The following is a 15,893-nucleotide window of genomic DNA, read 5'->3' as shown; positions in this document are numbered from 1 at the left end:
TGGAGTTAATTAATTATAAACTCTACAAAAGGTATCACAACAGTGATCAGATTGAAGATCAACATATGTATCCGGCACTGATTTTATAATTTTTTTCTTTGTATAAGATGTCAAAGTTGCACATGGACGCTCCGTTAATCTGACAAACCATGATTAAATCTGTTTGCACAATTGTAAAAGTTTGCAAATGTTCTGCAGATTAAAAGTATCCCCCATGGCTGAAAATGGTACATTTGCTAATATTCATAAAAGCAGAAAAAGCCACTGCATAAAAATGAGCAATGTTTATCTCGTTGTCTTAAATGTTTGTATTAAGACAATATAAACAAAACTTCATGAGCACTCATATGATGCTCATGAAATTTTGGACATGCACCTAAATTATCTGGAAATCAAACTATTTATACACTGCAGTTCCAACAGCATTGAAAGGCGATGGTGTCAGAACATTTACTGAAAACCAGGTATCTTCCATTGAAATCCAAGAAACATAATCCTTTCTCTAGATAAAAGAGAGAGAAAAAAACTCTGCATGGAGTTTGCATGTTCTCCACAAGCATGCCTGGGTTCCAGGTACTCCATTTTTCTCTCACAGTCCAGAATCATGTTTATCATGTTAATTGGCCTCTTAAATTGCTCTAAGGTGTGAGTGTGTGTCCATGCATGTCTGTTTGGCCATTTTTTCTTTTCTGTTTGTTGCCCTATGTGCGTTTTCAGATAAAACTTTGTGTTTACATTCAATCAATTTGTCCTTGCAGGGTGTCTCATCCCTCTCAGGTTGTTCTGCCATTCCCAAACTGGGAACCCAAAAAGAAACCTGTTAAGGAGGAAGACGTTGGTCCACAAGTCACACACATATATGAGGTACATTTCAGACGCATACATGTCAAAATTGAAAGCAATTAGCTCTATTAGACAGAAAGATCAACTGAAAACTACTAAGCCCGTTTTCTATTAAATTAAGTGGAGAGCTATGGAGTGAGAAGGGGGAGGGCACATCAAACTCTGTCCTTACTTTTGATGATAAAGAAGAAAAAGTGAGGGGATAAAATAGGTGTTGAATGTTGCAGTCAGGCTAAGAGGAGGCGAGAGCTCTTCGGGATAAAGTAAACAGCAACACTAAAACACAGTCACAGTAAAACTAGTGGCTCTATAAAGAATTAGGATGTGGCTCATCAAAGGTTTCCAGCTCAGCAGTAATTACTGCTTTGAGGGTAGGAAGGCCTTAGAAGGAAGAAAAACAGAAGGGAATAAGGAGTTAAGTAATGAAGGAGGGAGGACAGACACAGAAATGTGCAATAAATGAGTGTTGCAAATTAAAATTTTGAGATAACGACAAAAAAGGCAGAAGGAGTGAGAACTGCAGACGGATTACAGCAAGCCATTGTCAGTCTGCACTGATTTCTTTTTGCTTTAAATGGCGGGCAGCTTCATTGAACCTGAGTGCAGCATTGTCTGGCCTGTTCTGCAGCTGATAATGATTTTCATTTGTGGTACTTTTCCCAGTGGGCAGCTGCTTCTAGTTCTAGAGGACTGAGTTTTTTTTCCCTCTTTTTTGAATTCTTGCCCTGCAGCACCAGGATAGGATCATGTCCTGTTTGGATGACTTGCTTCAGTATATTATATGTAGGGGGTGATGGGAGAGCTGCATCGGGGTGAGACGAAGACGGCAAAAAGAGGATTTATTAAATTGAGGGTCGATTTAGGCTCATAACTCATTCCCACTAGTTTTGACAATGAACCATGATGAAGTTTTTACTTGTCTTGCCTTTCAATCCCCAGAGACTGAAGGCTGCATTAGCATTATCTTCATGAAAACACAGGTGGCCTGTCTCATCGTACCACAGTTATGATAACCTGATTACAGCCCTGGTCACATGAGACCTGCTAATAGGGGAGAAGAGGGTAAAACCTTGACAGCTCTCTGTTTTTGCTTCTCTCTCTCCAGCTCCATAACGCCGGTCCCAGTAGTATTGGGCAGGTTGAGCTTCAAGTCGGCTGGCCTGCCCGCTTCCGTGATGAGAACCTGCTGTACGCCATGGAGATTCAAACTGACGGCCCAATAAGCTGCCGGACAAACACCAGCCTCAATCCACAAGGCCTCCAGGTTTCATCAATGTTTTACAAGCTCATGCATTTGACACGTATTCCAAAACCAAAACGTTTGGACTCATAGATATACTTGCTGTAATGGAAATCAATAAATATACATAAACCTGAAATATACATATGTCCTGAACCTTTACAATTTAAAAATACCCTCTGTTTGATTCATTTGACAAGTGTTTTGTTGTTTTCAACACCATCCCCTGGTCAAGATGTGTTTTCATTGCGGCGAATATTTTAAAAATTGTCTTCCTTTATTTGGATTCATTCAGTGAAGCAAAAATCCCATGTTATGAAATATTATTTTAACAAAATCATGGGTGCAACACAACACAAATGTAGCTGAAGCATTTTTATAGTTTAAACTTCTCAATTTTAAGTTGAGGTTAGAAGTGTTTTCAATTTTAGATTAACATGCTGTGACACAGAGGCTTCTTTCTGGGTAAAATGCTCAACACTCTTTGAAATGAGGAAGACTAGAAAACTTGTCATTCAAATAAGGCAGACATGTGTTGATCACTGCAAGTCAGGACATGGCTATAAAAAATTGCAACCCACCTTAAATTGCTCTAAAAGTTGACTTTTTAACATTGGTAACTGTGGCAAAAACAAAGCTGAATGAGAACCACACAGTGAGTACGGTGGGAAGGGGCTTACAACAAATTGTCAGAGTTTGATTCAGCGAAGATTGGTATCAAATGATCACCAAGTCTCCATAGCGGTCTTTTAATTTATTTGCTAAAAGTATGTAAAGGGACTTGTGGCAAAATGCTTTTTTATGCTACCCACACAAACGTAAACATGTGCAGTTTTCTAAATGCTTCTTCGACTTTATTAATTGAAATGAACGATCTGCTTCGGTCAGAGGAGGCCAACGTTGAGCTTTTTAGAAAACCATTACTACAAAACTGAGTTTGCCATGAACCCAATGATGAATAATAGTAGAGCATCTCTCAAAACCACTGTTCTGTATGGTGGAGGATCTGTGGAGCTGTTTGTCTATGAATGATTCTGAGGTGAACAGCATCATGAACTCTTTGAAATCTGAGAATTAAAAAAGAAATCTGACAGCATCTACCAGAAAATGAGTTGTCATTGAAATAAATAAAAAAATAAATAATGATAATAATCAGAAAATGTTCACCAAACACAAACTCAACTTTCTCCAATAATCATGTAACCATGTTAGTCCCAGATCTAAATCATATGGGTCTTATATGATTTAGGAGAACCTTTAGGTTGAACTGATTTGTTTTCTCTGTAAAGCAAGGTACTCAATATAAAACGCTTAAATTTTTCAGTGTGAGAGTGTACTCCTACCATAGATGGTTATTTTAAGGCTGTTTATAGTGGCGTCAATAAATGTGAAAGACAAATATATCCCATTTTATAAAAAATAATGTCCTGCATACAGTTACTACTGCTACTCCAACAAGATCCTAAAATATGGAGGAAGGACCGGGCTTATTTCAGACGCTGGAAGTGTTTCCATTAGCAGTGATCCCATCTTTCTTTTAACTTTAATAAGAAAATATTAGCTTCTTTGTGCACACTGGTTTGATTACAGCAGATTCTTCTTAAACTGATGTTTCTGAGATAACGCTGCAGAATCAGTCATTTAATCAATCGGCCAACTGTGGCATAAAATGTTCTCATTTATTCGTTAAAAAGTCTGTGGTTCTGTTTCTAATCACAGGGCTGGAGGAGAGGAAGAAAACAAATGCCATTCTGGTCCCAAAAATAGTTGGTCTGAGAAGAGAAAATAATCAATGTGTGCTCAGCGTGCTGGCTTTTTCAAATATTTAAATTAAAATATTAAATCAAGCTGTTCCCTCTGGCCTCCCTCCAAAGCTGAGCTTCCAGAGCAGAAACAATAAAATCTATCTGTGTTATCTGAAACTTGAGGACATGTGGGTTATTTTCTCCTGTCTTTTCTTCTTCTCATTGTCAGTGTGACAGTGTAACCGGGGAAATTAAATCTCCTTAAATCCAACTTTATACCAGACATTCTTTGATAAGATTTTACACTTGTTTCTGCAGCTGGACGTTTTGTGGGATTTTATTACGTCTTCCAAATCTTGATGCTGATAAAATAAGCAATATGTGGCAATCATTGAGTTTCACTGTAGAATTGTCTTCAGAAAGCCCAAATACATGCCAAAGATATCTGAACATTATTTTTATTGCTTCCTCCTCTGCTTATTTGCAATGGTTATATCCACCTTATAGACCACTAAAACAAGGCAGAGATGTCTTTACTGTAAAATTGAAATTCTTTGATAAATATTATGTTTAAGGTCTAGATCCACCATTTCTAAATCCCAGACTCTTAATATTCTGTCACCGTCTCCTTGTTTCAGATCTCCTCTCTGCAGGACACCCCAGAGCTGTTGGGTTTCCTGAGGAACACCACTGATCCTCCTCACCGCCACAAACGATCTGTCAGCACAGCTGAAAGTTATAGCAGCAAGACCTTGGTGAGTGCCCCCGGCTTCTCTCAAGAAAACAAGCTAGAAAAACGTTCATTAGTGATTCACAGGTGCTTCATGTCTGTCTTCCTACTTTCCACATCCAGAACTGCACCAACATCTCCTGTCTAAGGATTACGTGTGTTGTTGGTCGGTTGGATCGAGGCCAGAGTGCTGTGCTCAAGATTAGATCGAGACTGTGGGCACATACATTCCTACAGGTAGTAATTCTTAAATTTCATCAATTATGTAAATATTGCGCTTTGAATATTTTCACACCCATTAAGTTGTGTATTTTATCTTAAAGCGGCGTAACGACCCATACATTCTCAACTCAACGGTGTCCTTCATGGTCATATCTGTGCCTTATCGTATCCAGCCCCCTACTCTGCCTCAACACAGAATATCAGTAAGAAAGAAACAGTAAACAATCACTATGCATGTATATTCTCAGGTTGGAAAAATAAATTTGGGGTCATTTGCATCTCTTTTTCTCCAGATGGGAACCCTCGTCTTGTGGGGGACTCCTGATGTGTCGTTTGCTGTTCCACTCTGGGTCATCATTCTGGCCATACTGCTAGGCCTGCTGGTGCTGGCCATGCTGACATTAGCTATGTGGAAGGTAAATAAGCAGAAGTAGTTTTCACAGTATTGTGCAACACTCTTATTCTAATTCCGATTTCTAAAGATTTTGGTTCTAAAAAGGAAGAACATTCTTCTAGTTTGTGGCACTCATCAATAGTTCCTCAGGCTACCATAAGCTTTTGAAAGTTTTTCTTTGGACTTGTCTTCTTTTCTGACATTTTCTATTTAGTCCTTTTACCTTACTATGTCAACATAACATGCAGATATTTTCTGTATTTTTTATAGTTCTAAAAAAACTAGAATAATTCAGGGATTATTTTGTACAGTTTGTAAGGATGTGACCAAAGATTCAGGTAAAAACAGTTTGTTTTTATTTTTTTATCACTCTTAGATGATCTCACTGAGAGTTGCTGTACACTGCTGCTCACCCTGTCAGCCTGTCTTCTTCTCACCACTAAATACAGTGGCAGGATGTCTTATTGGCTGTTTGGTCAAAATATTGAGCATTTTCAGTATCTGACAGGAGGACACAACTCCTTTTGTTCAACTTACATGCACAGTTTGGAGATTTGTGCACTTCTCCTTAGAATCAGACACCAGTTCAAACTATTCTTTGAATTCAAGGCGACCGATCATAGCACTAAATGTATTGTCATGTTCATTTTAGCTGCTTGCTGAGATCCTTCAGGATGCTGCCAGAGCAGTGGCAGGGCATCCAGAAGCACCACTAAGAACAGTATGATAAATTACAAGAAGCACTGGCAGCCCACTGTGGGCTGGAGTTTGTGGTAACTGTGGCATAAGACCTGATGAGACATGAGAAGGTCATGCTGGTAGGTGAAGGCTATACCTCACTGATAAGCAGCCTCTACTGTCATCAGGTTCCTCTTTGCAGTTGGAAACAGATATTTTGCCGCCTTGGCAACAAAAGGTTTTGCGCACGTTAAAGACTCTCACACCCCATTACAATAATAGGTACTGCACTACTGTGCTGTGGAAAAAATCTTCAAGATTCTGTATAAACCATGCATATTCTATCTGTTTTTTTTTAAGTTGTGCATTATTTGTTCAAAGCCCAAACTTGTACCTTGGAAGCTTTTTATGCCTAAACAATTAATAGGTTAAAGTAAAGCTGCTTATGGTTAGATGTCCACTACCGGTTCATAGGTGGTCGAAACAACAAGAACAAAAAATATGTTCCTACTCTCCTGAACTAGCTTTGATTTGTACAAACGTGAAGGAACAATAAAGCAGCTATTGTTCCTTCATTATTAACTGTAATAATAACTATTACAGTTATTATTACGACAATAAACTGTAATAGGGATTCACCATATTTTAAATTGGAAAGGCTAAGGCCAGTTTAGATGCAATATTTCATAAGCTCTGCAGCCAACTGATTTCTTTGCCCAGTTGAATAGACTTTCACTGTACTTAATATAAAGAAGGTATACATTTCAGTTGCTAAAGCTTACAGCAAGTGTTGGAGAAACTGTGAGGACAGAAAACAAGAATGAGGGAAAACATAGATCAATCACAATTGGACAGAACAATTCTGAACTGTGATTTCAAAATTATTAGATTTTCTAGAGTCTCACAGTCCTAGAGTGGAAATTGGCATAAAACCAGGAAAAGACCAAAGAAAAACTTTGAAAGATCTTAAAGTGCAACCATTAATCAAGATCTATTGACTCAGAACTTTAAACTTTGGCACAGTTTTCTAATATGGTTCCTTTAATATGTCTTTGACAACATTTTTGTTCTGTTGCATATTGACTTGTGAATTTGATTCCCTCAGTGTGGTTTCTTCGATCGAGCACGGCCGCCAGCAGATGACAATGTCTCTGACCAGGAGAAGCTAACATCTGATCAAACTGGGGATGCCTGAAGAAGATGAATGACAGCACTTGATTAAAAGCTTGTGGTTTGGGAGGAAGCTGCACCTTCTGAATGACCTAATTCAGATCTGAGATCTGTAATATCTGGAAGCTCCAGTCCCTGGTTTGGAAGTCTTCTACCTTCATTTGTTTTAAAGAAACTGACTAAAAGCAAAAAACTGCAGTGCCACAAACTCTGGGACCTGAGCAAGTGAGGTCATAGCACACAAAGTGGAACAAAACAACACACAAGTCAGGCTAAATTACCCACACATGTCAATTGTTTATACGTTCCAATGAAGCACCACAACTGAAGACCGAGTGGATTATGTTGAGAGGACAAAACTTCTTGTTTTTGTGCAGACAACTGAGATCTATGCACAAGTGCATTTAATGAGTTTCGGTGAGTGTGTATGAATTCCTGCAAATCTGTGTGTAAGAAGTGTAGCTTATGGATTTATAATCCACAGAACTTAATTTCTCCCTGTTTCCTTCGAACCAAGCTGTATACCTTGCAGTTTACATTTACATTCATTAAACACGCTACCACATGCATAGGGTATAGAAAAGGGGCACAATGTCAAAGTGTATATTTATAAATGTATGTGCAATATTTGGGTGTTGTGTGATTTTGAAGCTTGTTGTTACACTGGCACTACTTTTTTAGAGCTTCATGTCTTCATTGTATGTGTATATACTGTAAGATTGGTTGGTTGTGTTAGATAAGTATTATTTCTAAAAGCAACACATTTTTAGACAAGTACCAACATGATGAAACTGTTACAAAATAAATAACTTATTGTCTTGTTGCAGCTCTGGGGTTTTATGTTTAAAGAAAAAGAGCACATCTCCACAGCTCAAGCTTCACACTGCTTGCTTAAGTTTGCAAACCTTTGAGATTTTTTCTCTGGAGAAGATGAGACTTTATAAACAACACAGCAGTAAATATATATATATATATATATATATATATTGCTGACATTCACACATCAGATTACATGTTTATTCACATGTTTTTAATGTGAATAAGCATCAGTCAGAAAGTATTTGGTTGTCAGCAATGCTGTAATTTAAAAATGTAAGTTTAATTTTTGAGCAAGTTTTCATTTTTACATCAAATGTGAAGGTTTATCCGAATAAAACTTTGGTTATTAAAGGATTTTGGTGGTTTGCTTTAAATGCGCAGGTAAGTTTCACAGTGTTACTGCTGGGTTTCTTTAACTCAGAGGAAGGACTCTTGCTCCCCCAAACGGTGCATTGAAAAATGCTGACTTTCTTTCTGGCCCTGCAGAAAACAAATGACAACAGAAGCAGAACAGTGCCACCATGTGGCTTTTAGCTGTATAACCTTTTATAGTGGTTTCTGCTAACAAAAACAGTTAAGCGAGTTAAACACTTTTCATATACCTGTGAATGTTTTCTGTTTCAAATTAGACTCTGTTTGATTAGTTGAACTGTTAATTGCCATGAAGCTGTTGTCCTATAGAAACATTAATGGAATAAAGTTTTCTCTGCGCAGGATAAACCAGTTTTATCCTGATTTATCATTCATGTCAGGACTGAATGAATAGAGGTAGCTGCTCATTTGCTTTCTTTTTCATTCAGAACATTTTCCGTACAGCAGCAGCTTGAAACAATACAAGCCGGTTACTCTTTGAAAGAAAATGCATCTATTAAATGTGTTTCTGTTTTATTTCAATGGAAACTAATCAACCAATTGTATTTTGTGCAATCTTCATTGTAATTGATGTATATCTGAGTTTGAATCAAAACACAAAGTGGTATTTATTAGGTTGTAAAAGAAACAAAGACATGATTTCTGTCCATTTGCTAAGTCAGTTATTAAGGAGATTTAAGGTCATAAATTTTATGAAGCATATGCATTAGGAATAAAATGACTTTAATTCATCATTGGAGCAATAGTTTATTTTTGTATTTTAGTTTAGTTTTAGCTACTGCAAATTAGCATAATTTGTTTTATTTGCTAAAGCGAAACCTCCAAATTAAAATTTGCACAATCTGAAACTCTAAATTTATGTAAGATTTTTGTCAGAATGACTTAGTAACATGGCACTGGTTCTGCAAATGGACTTCTGGTGCGTTTTACTGTCTGTGCTCTGGAGTGGGAAAGCTTGCTCTTGAAAAAATCAACACAAGTGAGAAAAAGTGAAGATATTTTCATGTCCAACTGAATTAAAACATTTGTCAATCTCACTGCTGGCAAACCACATAGTACATTCAAGTTATTGCCAAAGCACATTGTATCTTTCTCCTTTCCAAAACCATAAGCTTTCTACGCCAGACTTTAATGTTAGTGTAAATTTAGCTCTTGGCAAAAGTTTTTATACCTATTGAACTTTATGAAGTGTAATGTTCAAGTTCTGCAATTAAAAAGCATTATTAGTTACTGCTATAATTGGACAAATTGTGTAAATGTTTAAGTGGTGTGAATACTTTGCATGACATCATTTGAACCTTAGTACGAATTATCATTGAGGAAAACCACATTCTGCATTTTTCTTCAGACTCTTTATTTCCTTGAATATATGTGATAAAAATTCAAATCAAACATTTGAAGTAAGAATTTTAACAACAAATCTCAACACCATCAAAATAAAGAAACATTGGTACTTACTACATACTGTATTGATAGGACACACTGCATCTTATACAGAAATTCATCCTACCAGACTCCAGTTACAAAAATTATTTTAAAGTCTTTGACTCCCACTGTTTCCTGGGTTGTTTAAGCTGGTGCAAAAGAAAACATCTTAGGTGAAGCAACGTCTTGTGTGTTATTCAACTGAACAGTGACAATTTAAATTGTTTTATAGGTCTGTACAAGGCGATGAGAGTTACTTCTCTTCAGTGGGAATAAGGACAGACCGACATTGTAATGGAAGACTTTGGCTATTTACAAATTGTTAAGATGTCTAACAGGTAAACTGGTATTTTTCTAAGAGAGATTGTTTGTTGCTTCTATGCTTTTGTCACACAGACGTCCTCACTCTAATACACCGATATGTCAAAGTGCAGTTTCAAAAATCACCACAATGTGGCACTTTTATGCCATTCTTAATATTGCACAGACAAACTGTGAAATTATTCATTTACAGGAGCCATCTTTAACCAAAATGGTTCCTTATTCACATTAAACCTTCAAATTAATGCTGGTGTCTTTTTTAAAGCCTCTTCACATCTGTGGCACCTGTACTCCAACTTCTGAAGTGATTTTGTTCCGTCTTCTTTTACTCTACAGACTCTACACCTGCTCATTTTTACTGCTCTGTTTAACTCACAGCTCAGCATATGTGAAATTGTCTGCATCAGCAAGGTTCTTCCTCCTTACGAATCAGCCTGGAGATAAGGTTCTCTTACTGACAGCACATCCCATCAGAAGACAGCAAGCATTTCTCTTATGTGAGAATCTGTTCCTGTTCGTGGCTGTAAAATGCCGATGGACCCCGCACCTTCCCGCCCCTGGTACAGATGAGTAAAAAAGCCCGAAATAAATGCATATTTTTATTCCAGCAACATAGTCTCACACCGAAACATAAAGAAGTCCAACTTTTAATTCTATTTTATTCAGTTGGAAAAAACATCCAAATTAATAAAAAAATATTTTAATAAACTTACCAATGACACATTTATTAGAACCACTAACTATATAAGCAGAGTTAGTATTTCTCTATTTTTAATTTGATGAGCGCATCCTGAAACTTTGACATATAATTAAGTTTTCATCGATTACACGTCATGATAAAGATGCACATATCTTCTAATCAATCTTCAAAATGGCAAAGATGAGAGAATGTGCCATTACAGATGTGTTTATCTTCATTAGTAAGTCATTTTCTTAATGAAAGTTACTTCTTACTAAAATCAGCTTTTTTCAACAGTAAAAGCAACAATTAAGTTTTAAGCAACGGGAAATGTTACAAACAAGAATGGATGATGACACAAATTTAGCTTATCACCAAACACAGTGAGGAGAATGGGATGGGAGGTAAAATAAAATCTCTCCATTAATAACTGCCACTTGGTTTTACCAAGCCTCTAAAAGAACCATTAATTTCCAGGCTTTTCCACACATCTTTATCAGGGGAGCCAATAATTGCGGAGGGTTTTGTAGGTCTCTAATGATTAAGCAATTTTAAATACAGTGTACAGTTGAGGCCAAAATTAATCATACCTCTGGCAGATTTAACCTTAAGGTAATCTTTTAATTTAGCCAGCATGATTATTTCAACTGGGAGTTGAAATAGACAGGGATTCTGTCTTTAACCTCATAAGGACGCCGTGAAGGCAGCTAAAGATCTTAGTGATGGCGAGGAGGCTTTCAAACCTTAAATACTACAAAGATCAAATCTCTAAATACCAAAAAAAGTCAGTAATTATTAAAAGAGTTTGATTGCTGTAAAGATTTTTTATATTGCTTATTTACAGGATAGCATTTTTTTAACATGACATATTTTAAGTGTTTTTTCACAATTGTTAGGGCTACTGCCTTAACATTGTTTTAGCAGGTTTTGAGGTTTTGAGAGACAACTTTCTAATTTTCCATCAGAAAAAAAAAAACTTCTTGGTGGAAAGAAATTTTTTATTCAATTCTAAATCTGCCAGAGATATTATTATGGGCTTAATTGTACACACTCTGACGAACAAATAGTTATATGTTTTCTTTACATTTTCTTTCTAACAGTTGTGACAGTGTGATTTATTCTTGACAGACTGTGTATGTCCTCTCCAGATTTTATTGATCAATCTGTTCAGAACATGTGACAGTTAAGATTAAACCACAATAAAAACAGGAATGTGTCTGAAAACCAAAATATTTCAACTTTAAGCATAGTGTAGAGTTTACTGTAGAGTTTTTGTAATTATTTTCATAACAATAAAAAAAAACATCTGTAAACAGTGTATAAAGATTTGTATTACAGTTTAATGCAGGCGAGGCGACAGCATAAAGTGTGGATTTGTTGGCCATAAGAAACCTTTCAGTTGCCACAGACCATGTAAAAGGTGAACGTAGCATCTTGATCCACAAACCAATTAAAAAACAGATAGGGATGGCTAAAAAGCTCTGACAACTGAGGCATTTTACTGTAAACCTGCAATAATAAAATAAAAAAGATGAATTTTCTATATATAAAATACAGAAGATTTTTCACATAAGTCATTGTGAGTGTACTGGCTATATCAAACCCTTATTATTAGTGCAATTAATTCATAATACTATAAAGCTTATTGAATAAAAAATAAGGCAGAAACATCTTTGCTTTTTCATAATGAATAAAAAAAAGACTAAAACTGCTTTTTGTTTTCAGTGTGAAATACTTGTCAGTATTTGCTTCAATGTGTAATGATGCTAAAGAGCGTCTTTCAGTACTAGTACAGATTTCCTAACAACCAACATGCTCAATTTCCTTTGACGTTGAAGTATTGGTAATTTAAATAGCAAGTGAACAAACCAGTGAACTTCTGTAGTGGCCGGATAGCTTTTTTGTTTTGTTTTATAATTTGAATGTGACATCCAATAATTAAAATATTTTTTTTTTCAGATGAAAATAAATCACTTTTCTAACTTAGAGTTTCTGCTCTGAACAAAACAGATGTTTAAAATGTATATTCGACAGACATCAGTGTGTTTTAACTTCTCTGCAAATACTTTATATATTTTTTTTTATTATTATTTTATAATAGTTTTATATGAATAATAGACTTATAATTCATGTTATTGTTTATTTTGTATTATTAGTTTTGATATAATTTGTTCTGATTTAATTAATCAACTAGCCAAGTCCTTTAGGGTTTTTTTTACCTATTGTAACAAAATTACTTTAAGTTTTATTTGATCTTTTGTCCAGGAAATAACGGGAACCATTAGCATCTCATAGCCAGAATCACAGCACCAGTCCATAGCTTGGCGTCCACTCTGGTATTCACATCAGGCCAGAAAATAAATATTCAAAAATGAGCCTGGTGCCAAATTCAAAGATGCAGAAAAAAACAACAGAACATTAATTTCCATGATGCTACATTCACTTCCTTTACATCAGTCTATGACCGTAACATTTCAGTCAGAAATAAACTCCACATTTCATTAGTTGGTTTGTCTCATAACATGTCAGCACTGTATTTGAAGAACAATTCACTTTGGAAAACTACAAACATGAGCCAAGTGAGGAGAAAGAAAATACCTATTAAGACAAACAGTAGTTCTACTTTGTAACAGTGAAGGATATAAGACCACATCATTGGAGGAGAACAGTCAGAGGGCAGTGTTTTTTTGTTGTTTTTTGTTGTTTTTTTTTAAATAGCCTGAGCAGTCACACACAAACAGAACAGTCTGATTTCTGGGTATACAATAAACACCTCTTAGGAGTTTAATGGCTATTAGAATAAACTGCAGTCCATTTTTCACACAAACTAAACTTTGAGGAGCCTCAGCAACGCTGGTGTTCCCAAAAGAGACCTAGCACATTCATGAACATTTGATCAATACCAGAGTCGGAACAAACAATAGCAGAACTTGTAGGTATTGGTGAGTCAATGGAATGATTGAAGAAGGAGGCTTCGTGGCACATACAGTACATTAAAAGGTTAGATTACACTCTGTACACTCTCTAAGATACAATTTCACTGTACATGATCAGCACTAGGTGGCTAGTTAGCTCTGCATCTCTTTCTTTCTCTGAATAGTAGCTTTATAAATCCTCAGAAAAATAAAATTTGCTTCATGTCCATTTACATTCTATATTGGTGTCTCTCGTTGACAAACCTGCAAAACATGCAAAGTGACAGGAAAAAGTCACTTTTATTGTTATATCTAAAAACTGCAAGAGAGGTTCAACATTGCTAACAAGCTCCAACTGGACGCTCCATCAAAGTGCTGCTTTTCAACACACATATACACACACTTGACTAATGACATGGGAATGCTATCTCAGGTCTTCCCACATACACATGCACACCACAACAAATACCATCTGTTCCCTACACTTTCTTCCTGAGTATGAACTGTAGAAGGTCTCCTTTTTACTAGAACAGAAACACAAAGATTTGGGTGTTTTAATCTTAACACCACCACTCTAAGATATCAGGAGCTGACCTGAGAGAGACAAACCAATGTTAAGGTTTCAATGTAAAACCCGATGTACTGCTATAAACTTGATACACGCTAAATATCAAGGCCTTGGTGTTTGTAAAATATGCAAAGTAGCAACAATGAGACCAGTCGCCCATAAACCTGAACCCTTTGCCAATATTTATAGACAGAACGACAACTTTTCTAGCAAGGCCGTTAGGTCAATTCTGGTGGGGAATCTTATGAAACAAATTGTGGCAGCAGCATTTTGTATGCAATTAAAATCAGCAAAAGATGTGCATTTTAACTTTTCATAGCTCAAGAGGGATACTAATCACTACTAATAAAGCAATATCCTCAACTCGCTTAATAAAATATTCATCTGGTTATGTAGTTTCCACATGGCATGCAAATAAGGAAATCGGAACTCTCCTTAATTCCCATTAGGAGTTTTGAATTGAATTTCAGTTGTAGCTAATTAGGCTTAATGTCAATGTTGTTGGGTTGTTGTTTTTTTTTTTACTTTTTTAAAATCAAAAGCCGGAAAAAATTGCTTGAACAACATCTAAAAGCCAAAATTATGACTTGAGAAGTGAAGTTTACTACCAAACCTCTCCAAATTTCCAATATAGCTGCCACTTACATGTCTTAAGTAAAACTTTGCACATATTAGTTACTCACAAGTTACATTACAACCTCTGCTATTAAACAGGTAGCTACAGTGACTAAAAAAACAAAGGTTGATGAAAATGGATTGTCTGAGTTGTGCTCCTTTTGGTAATTAGGTTGTTCACCGATCTGCACAAGTTTTCTGACTAGCAACAAAATGTTAGGAGTGACTTTTGCAGATGCAACTAGAAACATCCCAGCACATATACAAAAATAAAATAGCCTTATTTTTTGCTGGAGTCCTGACCCACTGCTTACCATACCTTTGATGTAATAACTTTTGGAAGTTTCACACCTGCCTTTTCTAAATTTCTATAGCAGCTTGGCACTTCAGTCAGATTTTTCTAGTTGCATGTTGGAAAAATTACAGATATTTAAGCTTGCAGGTAGGATGTGGTGATGTTGGTGCGCCTGTATCCTCAGATCCAAGTTTGCAGCTTAACGCTATCTAGCATGTAAACAGGAGGTAAAGAGTCAAGCAAGTTGTGTGTTTTTCTGAGCTCGTGTATTCTAATACAAATAATTTGTGAGTATGGGTATTTATAAATAATACAATATTTTTGCAGTTGCTTTATTTTTTAGGAGTAAATCTTCTGTTGACTTAAACTGCTGTTTTCCTGAGCAGCTATGGGAAGCTTAGGGGTCAGGAAGAAAATAGTAGAGTAAGGACTAGAACAAGATTGATTACTGTCCACAGTTTCAGTGCTCAAGTTGATTTTATGTTTTTCTTTGAAAAGAGTTTCTATATTTAGTGGAGGTATGACTGCATATTCTAAGGGCAAAGGTTTTGTATTAAAGACCCTACATATTTGTATTGAAGACCATATGTATTGTCAGTCTTTTTTGTTTTATTAGAGGAGCACCTTTATCACAGTAAAAGCCTGCTGTGTTATCTGAATCTTCAGACTCTTTAGTGCTACACTAGTCTGTGTACAAAGGTTAAGATTCATGGGACATCATCTATTTAAGGGGTGGTAAAGTGTGAATTTTGTAGGCACATAGCGCCATTTTATAGCTCACTAATGTTACCTTTAGTTGTTATAAAAATGCTGCATATGTAGAACATAATTTGAAATTAATTTGTTTTTGCAATTTGATGCC

At 36.0% G+C, this 15,893-nt stretch overlaps 1 protein-coding gene across 1 annotated transcript in view; it reads left to right on the top strand.

Moving 5' to 3' along the window:
* The window catches only part of itga8 (integrin subunit alpha 8), a 51,868-nt gene extending 43,673 nt beyond the window's left edge, over nt 1-8,195 (top strand). The window contains exons 24-30 of the mRNA XM_005804694.3: nt 759-864; nt 1,949-2,107; nt 4,467-4,583; nt 4,682-4,795; nt 4,882-4,983; nt 5,074-5,196; nt 6,958-8,195. Coding sequence (XP_005804751.3) covers nt 759-864; nt 1,949-2,107; nt 4,467-4,583; nt 4,682-4,795; nt 4,882-4,983; nt 5,074-5,196; nt 6,958-7,047 — 811 coding nt within the window. The 3' untranslated portion in view covers nt 7,048-8,195. The remainder of the gene's footprint in view (nt 1-758; nt 865-1,948; nt 2,108-4,466; nt 4,584-4,681; nt 4,796-4,881; nt 4,984-5,073; nt 5,197-6,957) is intronic.
* The last annotated feature ends 7,698 nt before the right edge of the window (nt 8,196-15,893 follow it).

The sequence above is a fragment of the Xiphophorus maculatus genome, chromosome 3, assembly GCF_002775205.1.
Source record: "Xiphophorus maculatus strain JP 163 A chromosome 3, X_maculatus-5.0-male, whole genome shotgun sequence".
NCBI classification, from domain to species: domain Eukaryota; kingdom Metazoa; phylum Chordata; class Actinopteri; order Cyprinodontiformes; family Poeciliidae; genus Xiphophorus; species Xiphophorus maculatus.
Note: the sequence above shows the minus strand (reverse complement) of the source record. Positions and strands in the feature narration are given on the sequence as shown.